A 17,819-nucleotide genomic window follows, 5' to 3' on the forward strand; every position below is an offset into this window, starting at 1 on the left:
CTTAGTGGTGATGGTGGCCTCTGACAAACACACCATGAGGGAGGAACAGGCAGCACCAAACCAGAGGTGGAGACACATTCAAGACAGGTTCAATATTTTTAAACTAATGAATCAGGTTACAGGCACTGCAGCAGAATGGGATGGGGTTCTCAGGTACAAGAGCCACAGCACACCACCACCCCCAGCAAGGGGAGGACTGCCAGCCTGGGAGGAGACACCACATGAAGCATCACCAGTGCCACAACTCAGAACTCATCTCCCCCAGCAGGCTCTCATGCTGCTTGCTCCCTGTCACTGCCAAAGGTGAGGAAACCCCATAGAGAACAGGAGCAGGAGCTGGTGGTGGCAGTGTTCAACAGAGACCCCAGTCCTTCTGTGTGTGCTGGACCAGGACAGGGCAGCCACAGGTGATGGGAACCTGTCAGTTATGAGCTTCAGGGTCCACACTGTGCAAACTCACAAGGCTGACACCTAACCCTGCACCTCAGAGATATATTGTAGGAATGGGCTGTTCTTCAAACAGTAGCACCTTCACAAACCAGGAGTCTCCTTCCTCCCATGAGCAAGGGACGGAGCACTTGGAAAAATTAGGGACTTTCCAGGGCCAGTGGAACACTGTGAACTTCATGTGCCATGCTGATCTTGAGGGTAAGGATCAGTTTAACACAACAAACACAGCCAGTTCTGCCAGATTTGGGGAGGCACTCCTGCCTTCAGCCTGGCAGGTGCTGCAGCCTTTCCAGAGCTGGCTCAGGGCAATTCAATGGCTTTTGTGTTGTAGCAGCCTGGAGGAAGGCTCTTCTGGATATCCTCCAGGTTCTTAATATCAGCCAGGATGCCATCGATGCTGCTCTCCAGTGTCTGCACCCGGGCCTTCTGCAGGGCAGCCGTCTGCTCCAGCTCTGACATCTCCACCTTCAGCTGCTTGCTTCTGCTCTGGGCTTTGCTGAAGTTCTCCTCAAGCTGCCTCAGGCCATCCTCATCCACAGCACCAGGCTGGTCTTTGGCACAGAAGGAAAACAAGGAATGGGAAAGCACGCATGGAGGCTGAGAATTAGATCTTCCCAGATACTTCATCCCCACCCTGCTGCCCTGCCTGTTCACAGGCATCACATAATTTAGCTTCCCACTAAACTCCCAGAAGCCCTGCCTAGACCCCAGAGGGGACCTGTCTCCATTCACACCCCACAGAGGCATCACAAAACCTACTCATGAGCCGCAGCAGCTCTTCCAGGGCACTCAGCATCTGCTGCACAGCTGCCCCTGCCTGGCCAGCCTTGTCATGGACCCTCTGAGCTTCCTGAGCTGTCTGGAGGAGGAAAGGCAGGAGCTGTAAGGTGAAATCAAGCCCACAGGCCAACAGGGGAAGAGACAAGGCAAGGGAGATGGGGACCCACCTTCTCTATCACAGCAGCATCTGCCTCAGCCTCAGAGAGTTTCCTCTCAAATGCTTCATCCACTTCCTTGGCCTCCAGCTGCAGGGTGGCCACTGCCTTCTCCAGGGCCAGGACGCCATCAGCTGTCTTGTTGGCTTCCTCCCTCAGCCGGGCAATCTCCTGGTGTTGTGTTGAGGAAAAGGCACTTTTAGAGGGCAGAACACAACCAAAATCATTCTGGGTGCACTGGAGTGGGGAACTGGTAGAAAGTGGTTCCTTCTACAAGGGATCCAAAAAATCACAAGCTGTGCTCATGTTCTCCCACCAATTGCTCCAGAGAGATGTTTCTATGCTCATGGCTCAATCCCTCCCTCACACATCAGCAAATCCCTGGGGAATTACAACACACATCTGGGAGGTGTGCTGTAATTCCCCAGGGATTACAAACACCACAAACACCAGTTTTGGGACATCACAAGTCTGCCAGTGACTCTGGCTGCAGGAGTAAAAAAACCCCCTTGGTCACTGGAAGGTGGCTGCAGTGAGATGCCACAGAGATCCTCATGGAAGAAATGTGTCTGCAGAGATCACCTACAGCCAAACTGGTATCTGCAGGACCCACTGTAGAGAAACTTCAGCTCAAAAATCAGCCCAAGGGGTCCACCAAGAGGTTGCTAACCATCTCCTCTTCTTCCATGTTTTTCCCCTTACAAATCCTTTTCTGCCAGCAATAGCACCAGGGACTGTCCTCACCTCTTGGATCCCCATGGTGATTTCCTTCACCTCCTCTGCCACGCTGCTGCCTGCCTTTGACTCAGAAGCAGCACTGCCCACAATCCCTTTGGCTCGGTCTGTCTTCTCCCTGGCAGTGGTGACCATGCTGCTGATAATGGGCAGCCTCCTCATGGCATCTTTGGCTTGCCTCCTCTTGTCATCTGCTTGCAGGTTGAACTCTGGAAGAAACACACGTGGAAATGAAGCCATAGTACCTCTGTGAGATCCCACATGGAAAGGAAAATGAAGGGTTTCTGGGATTCTACCCTTGAGGCTCTTGAGGATCTGTTCCAGCTCGTAGAAGGTGGCATTGCCAGCGCTCACGGCTTGCAGGGCTGTGCTCCTGGCAAGGGTGGCTCGGGACAGCAGCTGTGTCAGCTTCTGCAATGCACCAAGGGACACAAAGGGGAGGTGAAGGACATGGTGTGGCAGCATCACATGCTCCCAGAGCGGTCTGGGAGGAGCTGGGCTGGAAGAGACCCAAGAGTCTGCTCCCAAATGCTTGCTCTTGCCCCTTAATCAAGGCTACCACAGGCTGAGCTGCCATCAGAAGCTTGTGCCCGTGCTCCTCAACCAGCTCCAGCTCTATCCCAAGTCATCTTAGCTCTAATCTTTGCAGGAGCAGATCTTCATCCTGCCTTACATGGAGGAGCTGTGCAGGTGAGAGCCCTGCACCAGCAGCTCCCTGCACACGCTGAGGTCTGCAGCCCAGCCCCAAGGAAGGGCCCAATCCTGCAGCAGGCAGGCAGAGCTGCCTTTGACAGCAGGACAAGGACAGTGGTGGGGCCACAGGCACCCCCCAAGGCTGCAGCTCCTGCTGGGCATGGGATGAACCCTGGCCAGCCTCTTACCGCTCTCTGGCCCTCCTGCCCCTGCAGCAGCTGCTTGGCCTCCTGCTCCCACTGCCCCACGCGGCTCCGCAGGTCCCGGTACTGGGACAGGGACGTGTCCACCAGGGCCAGCAGGGCACCTGAGTCCTGCTTCAGCCTCGAGGCTTCCTCCTGAAACACAGACACAGTGAGCTCCCCAGTGCCCACCAGGAACCAGAGGGAAAAGGGGGAAAAAGGGTAGGAAGATGCCTATCTAGGGGCTCTCCAAGAGGGATGGAGCCCTGGGAATGGCTGAGCTGGTGGTAGGATAAGCAGGGAGGGCATCAGGAAGAGCAAAAGGGGATCTCCAGGCCTGACAGGCACGAAGCCCTCACCTGAAAGGAGCTGATGTCCATCTCTGTCAGGCGGGACAGGGAGCTGAGGAGCACCAGGCTGCCCTGATAAGCCGTGTCTGCCTTAGAGGCCATTCCATCAGCATCAGCCTTCAGGCCTCCAACCAGTGACTTGAGCTCCTGGTACCTGTAAGATGTGAGGTTGGAGAGCCTGGTACCAGCCAAGCTGCCAGCCTCCCACCCCAGCATTAATACCACCATCTGCATTGACTTGTTCACATTCTCCAGGGCTCCATGCAGATTTATCACACGCAAAAAGTCCATTACAAACATTCCTTGCATGCCAGCCCCTCCAATGAGCAGGGCATCTGCTGGCTCCTTACTCCTGCTCCAAAATCAGAGGTTGTTTCATGCAGCTGAACCCTCACAAGGCTCCATGGTGGCTCTGCTGATCCCTGCCCTACCACTTAAGTTTTCTCCTGCACATCCCTGTTTAACCTCTTAACTTCCTTCAAGGCTGCTGCTCACATCCCACCCATGGTGTGCAAAGTCCCAGCACCACCATGGTGGGCTCTGGAGAGGCCAAGTCTGACCAAAGGAGACACCGTGGGCTTAAATTCTCCCTTGGGCTAAACCCAGCCCAGATTTTCAACCACATGTGGAAATCATCCCCAGAAGCCTGTTCACACACGTGGTGATGTTTGCCCAGCTGCAGGCAGTCCTCAGGAGCGTTGAGGGCTGTGAGGTGGGAAACAAACCCTCCACAGAGCTGCTGACCCTCCATCTGCACCCCTCAGACATGCCAGTGAATTCCCTGCTGTCAGAACCCAGGATATTCCTCTGGCTGCCTTGGAGGACTCGAGTCCCTGCCCAGGGGGCTCAGAGACCTTGGCACAGAGCCCAAGACCCCTGTGCCTTTGATTTAGCCCTTGGAAAAAACAATTACCAACCTTATATGAAGAATTACAAGCCATGAAAGTTTAAGTAGAATGATAGTGAATTTATCACAGGGTGAAAATACAGATTTTTTGAGGTTTTTAGAATGGGGGTTCAGGAGGCAAGATGGAGGAATCTGGGCATGTCCAGCCTTTCTCCTTCTTCTTCTTAGCCTCCATCTTCTGCTGTGAGGCACTTTTAGATTGGTTTAGAGTAGAAGCTCACTGTCTAACATAGGTGACAGGTATTGGAAAGTAATTGTAAATATTGTACACTTAGTTTTTAGTATAAAAAGATAACACTGCCTGGGGGCAGGCAGAGTGCCTGGACTGTCTTGCTGAGCCGACCTCAGCCAGACAGGAGAAAGAATTTTACAGATAAGGAACAATAAACAACCTTGAGACTGAGAAATGAAGAGCTCTGACTCCTCCTTGAGTGCCAGGCTGGGAAAGGAGACTTTCTAACGTATCTCGGGGTCACTGTGGCCAGCTAGAGATCCTGAGACCCTACCTCTAGCTGCCCATTTCTGCAGCTCAGATGGGGAGGTGCACACAGAAGACACTGAGGCCAAGGCAGGCAGTGCTCACCTCCTGGGCAGCCCGGGCAGGGAGCCCTCGGTGCCCTCTCCGCCGGCGGCCGCGCGCAGCAGCTCCAGCGCCTGCCGGGCGTCCTCCTGTGCTGCCCTGGCAGCCTGGTCAATGGCAGTGGCTGCCTGTGTGTGCCTGCAGAGCACAGAGGGGGCTTGTCACAAAGGGCTCCCACCCAGGTTTCCTCCACCAGCTTCCCTTACTGCTGCCTTCACTGATTCCCTCCCCGAGAAACACAGCATGTCTGCAAAGGAGACCTGTATTTTGCTTGTTCCTCCTGCATCTCCCAAGGAGAGAGGAGCACTGGGGAGGGCACAAGCTCTCTGTTCCAACTGGATATACAAGGGGAAACTCTGATCCCAAAGATGCTTCTAAATCACATCCAGTTACATCCTCAAAGACAGCTGAGGATAAGTCTATAGGGCAGCAAAAACAGCCCAGCAGCTGTATCTTCCCCTGCTCCAGGGCTGGTAGATGTCAAACAGAACCCCCCCAAAAAGACCTTCTGGGCACCTAGCGGGATCTCAGTCCTCCTCCCCTCTCTCTTGGCTAACAGTGGGAGCAACTCACCTGTTGGCCAGTCTCAGAGCCTCCTGGGCCAGCAGCAAGAACTGATTGGAACCCCCGGGAAAGCTTGAAGCAGGAATGGTCTGAGGAGGGAGGAAGGAGAGAGGTGTGAATGCTCTTCCCTGCTCTCCATCCAAGTTGGCAGTGAAAGAGGCAACTACAGCATGTTAAACCTCCACCGCCCCCAAAGACCCCAGCCAGCTCCTCTCAAGGTCCTGACCCCAAAGAAAGGACCACCAGAACACCCACATTCACAAAACAACATCTGTAATTCTTTAAATCCTTGCTTCCTCTGTAGATGTTTTCCATCCCTGAGCTGAACTAGGAGCGTGTCACACGGGATGCTCTTACCACCCGAAGGAGAGCAGCACCGCTGCGATCCAGGTCCAGCCTGGCTCTCTCCAGCAGCTGCCGTGTCTCCTGCACCTGCCTCTCATACTGCCTGCCCAGAGACCTCAGTCTCTCCACTGTTGCCTTGACCTCATCCAAGCGACTCTGGGAGCTGGACCCCTGTCCCTTCATCCTGGCCACACGGCCTTCCAGAGACCTGTCGGAGGCTGGTGAGAAGGAAAGAGAAAGGCTGAAGAGAAACTCGCTGCTGTGCAAAAAGGCCCAGGCAGCAAACCCTCCCTGACACAGCCCAGATGGCCCCATCCCAGGGCAGTGGGCAGGTGGTACCTTGAAGGCTCAGGGTTTCCCTGAGGATGGTCCTTAGCATCTCCTCAGCCACCAGCATCCTCCCCTCCAGCTCCTGGTTGGTCCCACCGCCAGCTCGCACCTCTGACAGCAGCAGCTCCAGCTCTGCCAGCTGCTGCAGGTACAGCTCCGCCTGCAACCACAGACAGGCATCAGCCAGAAGCACACTAACCCCACACTAACCCCACACTAACCCCACTAACCCCTGGGGGAACGACCAGGGGGAATCCAGGGCCACAGTCAGGCCTGAGGACAGAGACCAAAATGAAGGCTCATTTTAGGATGGGACACAAAGGATCAGTTGAATCAGGTACAAAGCCAAGGCTTGAATTCACATTTCACCTGCACCAGGAATAAATGCTTGAGGAGAACAGGAGGAGACCCTGAGGGTGAGCAAATCACTGCACTCCTTGCTGCTCAGTGGCCCTGGGGCTGGCACAGATGCTCACCTGCTCTTTCACCTGGCCATAGCAAGCTGGGCACTCACTCTCTTCACAGCGGGGACCCTCAAAGCCAGGTTTGCAGATGCAGCTCCCGTCACTCCTGCACTTGAGGGGCTCGGCACCAACCGAGTCGCAGTTACAGGCTGCAGGTCAGAGTGACACAGCTTCAGGGGAGCCTGGCCCCACCTCAAGCCACAGCACATCTCTCCCTGCTTTCCTCCCACCATTCAGCCCTGTGCTTTGGTTCCTGCTCACCATTCCCACTTCCCAGCATCCTCCTTCCCATCAAACCACTCCAAAGTCATGACTGACTTTTCTTACTCATCCCCAGCTCAGACAGCACCTGGGTCTCACCTCTGCACTTGTCTGAGGGGTCAGAGGCCAGGGGGTTCCCAAAGAAGCCGTCCTTGCAGCGGTCGCAGTAGAAGCCAGCAGTGTTGTGGATGCACTTGAGGCACTCGCCGCTGCGGCGGTCGCAGTTGCCCACGGCGTTGGGCTCCACGTTGCCATTGCAGCGGCACGGCTGGCAGGGCTGGGAGGCTGCTGGGTCTCCAAAGTAGCCATCAGCACAGTGCTCACAACTGGCACCTGGGAAAGGAGACATGAGCAGAAGGTAGTGCTTGTGCCCGGGAGGCAGAGGCTCACTCGCTGCTTGTGCCCCACAGAAACGGGGGTGTTCAGCCCCATCAGGGCTGGCACCACAGCTGCTCCGCTGTCAGCACCACCACGGCCAACACACAATGCCCCACACATGCTCTTGAAAACTGGGTGCCACAGCTGACCTTCTACAAGTCATTTCTTATTTGTTTTTTTCCTTATTTTTTGCTCGCCTCCCTTTCCTACCCATCCTTTCTCCACCCATGTTACATTTAGATGAGAACTTTTCCCAGAGATCTTGCTGTGTTTACCCAGCCCTTGGGGCTCAAACATCCCACTGCCCCAGGAGGGGCAGTGTCACAGGCAAGCTGGGCTGAGAGGATGGTGTGGATCTGCCCACTCCAAGCAGACCTGTATGAAAAGGCAGAGCAGAAGCCAGAAGGGAATTACCAGCAGCTCCAGGAGGGCAGTGGTCACAGATGATCTCCTCACCAGCCGGCCCCATGGAGCAGCCCTGGCCAGGCCCACAGGGGCAGATCCTGCAGCTGTGGGGCTGCCGGGGGTCTCGGTAGGAGCCGAAGGGGCAGCTGGCACCATTGCCCACGTTTTCATCTCCTGAGTAACATTCACCTGGAGGAGCAAGGAGAGGGCTTAGGGCAGTTTACTCACATTCCCAGTGGGACATTGTCCTCCACTGCAGCCACAGCAACAACAGCACCCAGGGTCCAGCAACCTCCATGAGATCTCTTCAGATGCCCACTATGCCCACATCATGCACCACATAAAATCATGAAATGGTTAGTGTTGGAAGGGACCTTTAAAGGTCATCTAGTCCAACTCCCCTGCAACAGGCAAGGACTTCAACTAAACCAGGTTGATCAAGCTCTGTCCAACCTGAGGCACTGCCATGCTTAACTTTCAAATAAGAAGTCACCAGTGAAGAAATATTGCTATCTGGGCAGCAGGAGATGGTTTTTCTTTCTCCCGCATGCATTCAATTTGTTCCAAATGCATCTGACTGCAGTGCTTCCAGGCTCTGGGGAGTTTTGTCTTGGATGGTCCCCACATTTCAGACCCAAGTCACAGATTCATGATCACAGACAGAATCTCAGAATCACAGACTCATTAAGGTTGGAAAAGCCCTCCAACACCTGTTGAGTCCAACCTGTGGCAGATCCCCACCTAGAGCACTGAGTGACAAGTCCAGTCCTTCCCTGGACACCTCCAGGGATGATGACTCCACCACCTCCCTGGGCAGCCCCTTAAAACATCTAATGACACTTCCACTAAGAAATTCCTGTGAAGCCAGCAGTCTCGACTCCCCTGTGCCCCTATTCTCAGGCAGCCTCCCTGCACTCCCATCCAGCCCACAAGCACAGAATGGTGGTGCTGGCGTCTCTTACCGGTGTCAGGATCACAGGTTCCTCCCCCCTGGCAGTGGCAGGGCACGCAGGAGCTGAAGGGTCCCTGGCTGGGGGTGTCTCTGTGGTATCCAGGGGCACAGCTCTGGCAGAACTGCCCTTGGTGCCCCGCCGGGCACTGGCAGCGCTCCACCCACGGGGCCGGGACACCGGGGACAGGCTGTGCTGACACCAGGGTGACATTGTCGATGTAGCCCGTGCCTGCAGGGGAGTAGGGCCAGTCACCCGCGGGGACAGCGGCTCCACCCGCCCGGCCCCACAGCCAGGACCCGCACAGGGGGCACATTCCACTGCAGTGCCCACGGGGCAAGTGGAGCAGCCACATCTGTTGCTATCCTGCTCAATCTCTTTGCTGTTTAATTCTGCCCCCTTGGAACACTTACTGTTTTTATCTTTTAATAAATGTTAGCAAAGTTGTACCCATCTCCAGCAACCAGGAGAAGCCAACCTTGTCAGCTCTCTCTGCACTTACTGTACTCCCCAAAGGTGGCTCGGATCCAGAGGGCTGTCAGGTTTCCCAGCAGCCTGCGAAATTCAAAGTGATTCAGCCTCGGGCTCCACTTGCTGCTTGGGTGCTCGTCCAGCCTGCCATGGGAGAGGGGGGAAGTGGAACTGGTATCAAAAAGCTGAGATGCCTCTTCCGAAAAACACAACAGCCCTCGCCCACCTCCCTCCTGGGAGCTCAAGGCTTTGGGCAACGACCTCCATGCATGCAACTGATCCAGAGTTGACAACAAAACCCAAACTCAAGCCATATTTTTCCTGCCCCTCTCACAAAGTAACCTCCTTATCCAGGACAGAAGCACCTGAGATGCACCCAGCCCAAACGAGGCAGCCATTTGTCACTACCAAGGGACCACAGCTGAACCCAGGACCTCCTTGAAGCCTCAACCACTCTTGCTCCCCCTGCCCCAAGCACCCCAGCTTCTCACTTTACCTGAACGTGTACATGTGGCTGACACCACAGGGCAGGACCTCTCCCTGGGGCAGGAAGGGGGCAGTGATTCTCAGGCCATGTCCCTCCAGGACCACATCATGTGGGGATGGCTGCCGGCCCCCTCGGTCCAGGCGGTAACCAAAGGAGAGTGTCTGACCATAGCTCAGCTGCTGGTTCCCAAGGAATTTTGCTGCAGAGGGAAAATCAAAGGCTTAAAATCTCTCCTTCCTCTAAAAGCTCAGTTCATGGCATCAGAGCAAGCAAAGGGTTCACTCTGGCTACCACTGATCCCACACCTACCAGGTGCCATGAAGTATATTGGCTCCGATGTCCTTGCTGCTATGAAGGCATCCTGGTGGCGTGGGGACCACTGGAGCTGGGCTGGGGAGCCGCTCTCATGGACCCCTCGCCAGCCCTCAGTACCTGGAGCACAAACAAGGAGCAGTCAGCCTGCACAGGGAAGGTGTTTCCAGGATTCCAGCAACTTTCTTGAGCTGTGTCTTATCAAAACTCTCCAACTTCCCACCCCAACCTCTGAGGGGGCAGCACAGCTGTCCCTGTGCCCACCATCTGTAAATCAGCCTGGCTGGGCACAGAGACTTCCTTCCAAGTGGCAGGAAAGACATAATGAAGAAATCCTGTGCTCCCCTCAACCCTTGGACTATACTTCTGCCTGTGACCAAGCCATCCCATCACAGCAAGGTTGCTGCAGCCACAGGCAGGCTGGATGAGCACCCAAGGAGCAAGCACAGCCCAAGGCTGACTTCCAGCAGGGCTGTGAACCACGTGGTTCCTCCAGCCCACTGAAGAGAAGGGATGGCAAACAAACACATCCCCAGGAGCCATGGGGATGTCCTGCTTGGGCTTCACCTTGCTGGAAAGTGGAGGTGATGTTGTGGACACTGTGGTTGTCCGCACTGACACACGTGTCTGAGTGCCCGTAGCAGAAGCAGGGGGAGCATCCTGCAGGGTTCCTGGCATCCAGGTTGTAGAAGTGTCGCTTGCACCTGGGAAAATGCAAGAAGGTGACAATGTTCAAGTTGTTTTCTCCTCTTACTGGCCCACACAACCATCCCTGTAATGCAATACAGCCATCAGCAGGGTTTAAGGTCATCACTGGGCTGGGATGGTGAGATGGGCACGTGCAATGGCTTCAACCTGACAGAGGACAGGGCTAGATTGGATACTGGGAAGAAATTGTCCTGTGAGGGTGGTGAGGGACTGGCCCAGGATGCCCAGAGAAGCTGTGGCTGCCCCATCCCTGGAAGTGCCCAAGGCCAGGCTGGATGGGGCTTGGAGCTACCTGGGATAGTGAAAGGTGTCCCTGCCCATGGCACAGGGTGGAATGAGATGAGCTCTAACATCCTTTCCAACCCAAACCATTCTAAGACTTGGTGAACTTGGGAAGTGACAGCAGAGAGAAGGAGGCTGTGCCAGGCAGTGTCCAGCTCATGCTCCTGCCCCTCACCTCTGGCAGTGCTCCCCAGTGACGCTCTCCTTGCAGACACAGTGGCCAGAGTGACAGCCTCCCACGCTGCCCGCCGGGTCACACTCACACTGCAGGCTCCTGCAAAGGCACAGCAGCAACCTCTACCTGGAATTCCAGTTTGGCCTGGGAGCTCAGTGCTTCCTGCTACCACACAAGACAGCAGAGAACCCTCCCAGATACCATTCCCATGCAAGAAGTGGGGAAATAAGCTGCACAGCCACCTCTTTCCAAAATCTGCCGCTCTGTGGGTGCCAGGTTGAGCCAGTGCCCATTGCTACTGCTCCGGGGCATCCCAGAGCATCAGACCCACCCTCAAGTGCAAAGTGAAGCTCCACTGAGCTTAATAAACCCTGGCTGAGTTTAATAGACCTTGGCTGAGCTCCAGTAAGCAGCAGCACCCCGGGGAGGCCTGGGCAGGAGGCCAGGCCAGGACTGCAGGCAGCCCAACACCCTTTGCCTGCCAGCAGCCCCAAAGGAGCAATGGCAGGGTGAGGTGAGGAAGAAGAGGACACAGCTGAGGAAGCCAGATCAGAAACATTTCTATAAGTATTTAAAAAATGCTTCATGAAAAGGAAGGGGTTGATCTTTGCATACACATCTCCTTGTGAGTGGCACCAACATGAGGCAGCCCCACAATGGGCAGGTTTTGTTTTAAGGGCTGTAGCTTGTTGGGCATTATCTGGGTAATGAAACCAGCACCTCAGAGAGCGGCTAAGTTCAGATTTTGATGGTGTAGCAGGACACCAAGCCCTACAGGTTGGCACAAAGGTCCAGCCTCACTCAAACCCACTCTCTCCTAGCATGGTTGGCTTAAGGTTGTCCATGAGCTGCTATGAAACCAGCCCCGCTCCCCCTGCAGGGGCTGTTTTCAGCCAGCACAGGCCCCAGGAGAGCTCTGGAGGCTGGCCCTCCCTCTGGCCCCACGGCACTGATGGTGGCAGCACTCACTGCCCGCTCCTCCTGCAGCCTGCCTCGGACAGGGACTCGAAGCCCGGCTGGCACTGGTCACACTTGTCCCCCATCACTCCAGCCTTGCAGCTGCACCGGCCATCGCTGTCACACTGTGGGCCAAGGGAACCTGCAGAGAGACAGGAGGGAGAGGCTGGCATGGGCACCTTCCAACCCACACCACTCTGTGAGTTTGTGATTATTTCAGAGGGCAGGTGGGTCTTGAAACCTGGTCTGGTAGGCAGGGGCTCAGAGCCTGCCCTGCCCAGGAGGTGCCCAGAGCCCCCTGAGGCCAGGCAGGAGCTGTGCACGTACCCCAGGGGTGGCAGAGGCAGGGCAGGCAGCAGAGCCCCCCGTGCTGTCGATAGAAGCCCTGCTGGCAGCGCTCACAGCGCACGCCCTCCGTGTGGCCCTGGCAGCCCAGGCAGCGGAACCCGTTCCCCGTGTCCCGCAGGAGCTGCCAGTCAAAGATGCACTGCCTGGACATCCCGTTGCAGTCACACACTGGGGAGAGGAGAGCAGAGACACGTCTCAGATGGTGCAGCAATCCCTCCCTGAGGGGCAAGGAGCAGGGTGCAGGTGCTGCAAACCTCCCCTTCCCTGCCCTGCCGACAGTGAGCTGCTGCCCCACATCTCTGTGCTTGTCCCCCTGTCTGTGTCCATCAGCCACCCAGTGCCACCAGTGTCCACATCCCCACACTGGGGAGGAATGCCCCGTTTCACTGCTGAGGATGGACAAACCCAAGCCAAGCAGCCATAATCCACACAACAGCACTGCCAGGGCTGTTCTCCATTCTTCCAAAGGTCTTGCAACACAAGCAGGACATTGAATAAGCAGAGATAGTTTAAAAAAACCCCAGTCTTGTCCTAAGAAAAGCACAGGTAACCTTACTGAAGACTTTAGGGAAAAGGGAAAGTTTCCTGAGGTTATCCTTTGTTTCACCTGGCCAGGAGTGAGTTGAGTGGGAAAAGCTTAACCAACTTCCACCAGGTTCCCCCAGCCAGGTCTGCAGTGCAGGGTGGTGGGAGTGGTCTCTGATCCAAGGAGCTGGGTGGAAGAGTGCCAGCCACCAGGGAGATTAACAAAAAAGGTTTGGGTGGGATTGGACCCCACCCTCCCTCATTGTGAGAAACGCTGCAGCTGAGGGATGGCAGGAAGAACAGGCATGAGATTCTGCATTCCTCTACAGCCAAGACAGATGATCCCCCTGGACATCAGACTCGGGCATCTCACCAGATGTGCCTGCTCCAGCACCCCACTGCCTTGTCCAGCTGCTCCCTTGAAGCCACCTTGCACCTACTTGGCAATCCCTCCGTGGCCAGAACTGGAGCACTTAATCCTGCTCCAGTTTAATTAATTAATTAATGCTCCTCAGGATCACTGGGGAGAGCAGGCACAGCCGAGAGAATGGTTGGCAAAGACAGGCAGGAGAAATATCCCAAGGGAAAAGCCAGGTCCTCAGGGGCACAGAGCCTGCTGAGGAACTGCTCCAAACCACCCTGATGCTGCCATGGGAGCCTCCACCTCCCTCTAAGGAGCTCTGCTCACTGCCTGGGCGAGGAAGGGCCATTCCCAGCTACCCAACCCCTGCCCAGGTCACCTCTGAGAGCACAGGAGGTGGAGAGAGCCCCAAACTGGGCAGAATCCTGCTGCATGGATACCGACAGTGCCTTGTGCTCGTACACACCGAGCCTCCTCCTCCTTCCCAGCTCTCTTCTGGCACAGCTCAGCCCCAGGGCACAACGTCCCTGTGCTCTGCATCCGTGATTCCTGGGGCCAGGCAAAGCCTCCCGCTCTCCTCTCGCACCTGGGCGCCGCCCTCCCACACACCCATGGGCGCCGCATTCCAGAGGGAGGCACTCAGGAGCGCCTCTGCCAAGGGGAGAGGTGACCTCATGCGCCAGCAAACAGCGAGAGAGGCTTTTCCAACTTCAGCAAGCACAGCTCTTCCCTCCCGATCTGGCTGCAGGAGTCTGAGACCGAGCTCAGGAGATCTTCTGCCACCCTAGCCTGCTGGGAGGGGACCTGTGGGCACAGAGTTCCTGCTTCTAGGGTCTGGGAAAGCAACTCCAGCCTCAGAGAGCACCAGCAGTCACCAAAGGGCATGGACAACACAAAGGACCAAGGGAGAGCAGCAGCGTGAGACTTTCTTCCAGTATTTGTGCTCACCTTCACAGCAGAAAGATCCCACTTGGGTTGATCCCACTCCCCATCCCTCCACACTCCAGCTAGATCTCAAGTTGGAAGGACAAATAAGGATCTTTGAGTTGAACTCCACCCATGTATCACCCTACGTCTACGCAATCCAGAGGATTTACTGGCTTGCTAAATTACAGGCATGAGCACCGTTCCCCCAGGGAAGGAAAACCTTTCTTGGAGTGTTTCTGCTGCTGCAGCATGTCAGGAACCAGCTCTCCAGCCCTGGAACAAATTCCTGTCCCGCTGATTCAAAGCCATTTAAGACACTGTGGCAGGTTAGTGCCACCACTGCACTGGTGTGCCTGCTCCTGGTCTTCTCCCAGAAACCCAGCAGCTCAGGCAGGCTAATCCTTACCAAGAGCAAGGAATTGCTAACGAGATGGAGCAGGAAGGAGCTGCTGGAGGATGAGGACCTGAGGATCACTTCTCTATCCAGGTGCCCCGAGACTCTGCTCTGAGATCACCCATGGAAAAAAACAGGTTCCATTGGAGGAAAGGTTTTGCAGCTGGGTTTCTTCAGTGCTATGTCAGGATGCAGGAGATCCATGGCACACACCCAGCAGGATGTCATTCCCCCAGCTCCCACCCAAGAAGAAAGCAAAAAAGAAAAAGAAAAGTGCTTGATGGCCGTGCTCAGATGAATTCTCACATCAGAAGGGTTTGGAGAGGGAGACAGGCAGCTTCAGGCTTCTTAAACTGTCTCCTTAAATTCACAAAACCAGACAATGCGGGTGGCCCTAGGTCTGTGAGGATCCAACAGCCCTGTCCACATGACCCAGCCTGCAAAGATCCCTCCTTCCATCAGGAGAACAACAGAGCTTTGCATGCAGTGAAGGCTCCATGTCAATAGAGCCATTCCCTGCTCTGTGCTCCTGGGACAGTGACCCACGAGGCTGGGCCATCTGCTGCTCCAGGGCTGGCTGTCCCCACTGCCCACCTTCACAGTTTCTCACTGCAGGAAGATCTGCCTGGGGCTTCCAGGGCTCCATCAGGGGACTCACACCACTGAACCCACTCAAATTTTTATGCTGCACCATAAAATCACAGCTGTTACTGACCACTGGCTTTACAAACACACAGAAACAGGTTCAAGAGTCCCTGGGAAAGCAGCAGTCTCCCACACACTGCCAGGAAGGAGCAGAGGAAGAATTGATATCAGTATTTTAAAACTTAGATGTAATTAGAGTGATGTAATAATTAACCCAAGTAGCGTGTACAGCAAAACAGATTTTTTTTCTTTTGAAAAAACCCAAACCAAAACACTTATTCAGCGCTTACTTCCCATTGCACCAAACCTAAAACTGATAAAATTTAACTTCAAGCCCAGAAAGCTTATTTCAGAACATCAGTACTGGGGTGAAAAAAAATTAAATCACTCAGTATTTACAAAATCACTCAGTATTTACAAAATATATGAGAAAACCTGATTTTGCCCAAACATACCCATCTTCAGACTATAGGCCAATGAAACTGAAATTTGGATAGCTGAATTACCATGGGCTGGACATGTTTAAATCTCCCTCCATGACACTCTACACTCCATGAGCTTTGCATGTGCCAGAGGATCTGCTGGATTTTTAGAGCTGTGGACAGCAGGAGACTCCTGTCTCCCTTAGGATGCAGCAGGACTGTGGCACTTTGTGAGTTCCACGGACTCGCACAAAATCCAAACACCACCTCATTATTACAGCAAACTGGATCCTGGATGCTCTTCTTCAAGCTCGGGGAAGGATTTGGTTCCAGCAGTGATGGGCAGATCAGCCACTGCCTGGGCGATGCTTGTGCTCACACCTGCATCCCACCCCGGGAGCAAAGCTCTACACCGACAGCAGGAAGGTAATTGCATACAAATAAGTTATTGAAAGGGGATGCCAGTGGCAAAACTGACAAAATTATTTATGGTGGAGGAAAACTAACCTCGGAGGAAAACTAAGAAGCACCTTCAGATCCAGTACCAATGCCGAAGGCAGGAGAAGAGTGCCCTAGCAGGGTGTCCCAGGCAGCTTCCAGCTCCCAGCACGGAGCCGATCTGCGGCGGGAGCAGGGCAGGAAAAGCCGCTCCAGAGCCCCATCCCCATCCCCAGCCCCATCCCGGGCCCGGCCCAGGCTCACCTTGTCCCCGGTGCGCGCTGCGGGCCGCGGGCAGCAGGGCCAGGCAGGCCAGGGGCAGCAGCCAGCGCTCGGCCATGGCTGGCGCCGGCAGCAGCAGCGGCAGCAGGGCCCGTCCGGCGGGGCTCCGCACCGCTGCCAGGTCGGTGCCTTTTTTGGGGCGTTTTTTATCGCTGCCCCACCTGAGTCACTCCCAACAGGAAGAGCGCCTGTGACTCACGGCAGAGCCCAGCCCAGGCAGCGCAGGCAGCCCGGCCCCAGCGGGACAGGGGCACTGACGGGCACAGCACCCCGAACACTCCCTGCGAGCATCCTCCTGGGGAGACCGATACCCCTGCAGCCCCTGCCCACCCTCCTGGGGAGACCGAACCCCCTGCAGCTCCTGCCCACCCTCCTGGGGAGATCCAACCCCCCTGCAGCTCCTGCCCACCCTCCTGGGGAGATCCAACCCCCCTGCAGCCTCTGCCCACCCTCCTGGGGAGATCCAACACCCCTGCAGCTCCTGCCCACCCTCCTGGGGCGATCGAACCCCCTGCAGCTCCTGCCCACCCTCCTGGGGAGACCGAACCCCCTGCAGCTCCTGCCCACCCTCCTGGGGAGATCGAACCCCCTGCAGCTCCTGCCCACCCTCCTGGGGAGACCGAACCCCCTGCAGCTCCTGCCCACCCTCCTGGGGAGATCCAACACCCCTGCAGCTCCTGCCCACCCTCCTGGGGAGACCGAACCCCCTGCAGCCTCTGCCCACCCTCCTGGGGAGATCCAACACCCCTGCAGCCCCTGCCCACCCTCCTGGGGCGATCCAACCCCCTGCAGCCCCTGCCCACCCTCCTGCCCGTCCCGCCCCACCGCGGGGCTGGCTGGGGACAGCCGGGCTGTCCGGGCACGCCAGAGGCTTGCAGGGAACAAAGTGGAACAGGATGAGCTCACAGGAACCCGGGGAGGGTGGATGGGGGCTGCCTGCTCGCAAGCCAGGTCCAGCCAGGCAACCTGCAAGAGCAGGGCTCGTTTCAGGGGACTAGCAGGACTGGGGATGGAAAGAGACCAAGATCAGCTTGAATAAATGCCCAGAAAGCAGATCGATTGGGATTTGCCAGATAATCACCAAGTTCAGGAAATCCCCAGACCTAGAAATGAGGTGGAAGTTATCACACCTATTTGTCTGCTTTTGCTCCCGTGATGGAAAATGAGCTTAGATGGGTCCTTGCCTCACCCACTACATCATTTTTATGCTAGAAAAAGGATGAGGAGTGGAGACAGAGAGAGGAGAAACGCTTTTCTGAGGCTGCTGACAGAGCCAGGAAGATGCCAGGCTCCACAGACCCAGGTCCATGAGCACATTGTTCTCAAGGATAGCTGACAAGCCACACGGGACATGAAGGCCAGTTCCAGCTCAGCCCTTGCCTTTGCCTTGCAGGTGGACATGACCACTTCTACAGGGAAATAGAGAAATCTGGGGGCAGGGGTTCTCCACATCCTGCACACGTCAGGACAAGCAGGACTCCAGCACAGCCTCCTGCCCTGTGAGAGCAGCCCATCAGAGGGGCACAGTGAGGGATGGGCCCCCATCTCTGCAGCTC

General features: G+C 55.8%; 1 protein-coding gene across 1 annotated transcript; it reads right to left on the reverse strand.

Moving 5' to 3' along the window:
- Positions 1-750: 750 nt before the first annotated feature.
- On the reverse strand, positions 751-16,321 carry LAMC2 (laminin subunit gamma 2). Its single transcript, XM_036388021.1, has 23 exons — positions 16,246-16,321; positions 12,249-12,437; positions 11,934-12,063; positions 10,965-11,063; positions 10,367-10,503; positions 9,797-9,919; positions 9,497-9,686; positions 9,032-9,144; positions 8,542-8,760; positions 7,589-7,768; positions 6,896-7,129; positions 6,548-6,684; positions 6,081-6,231; positions 5,754-5,959; positions 5,406-5,485; positions 4,836-4,970; positions 3,355-3,499; positions 3,002-3,151; positions 2,417-2,531; positions 2,130-2,329; positions 1,398-1,556; positions 1,210-1,309; positions 751-1,001 (listed from the first exon to the last, which is right to left on the reverse strand). The coding sequence occupies exons 1-23, from the start codon at positions 16,319-16,321 to the stop codon at positions 751-753; spliced, it is 3,519 nt and encodes a 1,172-aa protein (XP_036243914.1).
- Between the last annotated feature and the right edge of the window lie 1,498 nt (positions 16,322-17,819).

This window comes from Molothrus ater, chromosome 9 (assembly GCF_012460135.2).
Source record: "Molothrus ater isolate BHLD 08-10-18 breed brown headed cowbird chromosome 9, BPBGC_Mater_1.1, whole genome shotgun sequence".
Lineage (NCBI taxonomy): Eukaryota > Metazoa > Chordata > Aves > Passeriformes > Icteridae > Molothrus > Molothrus ater.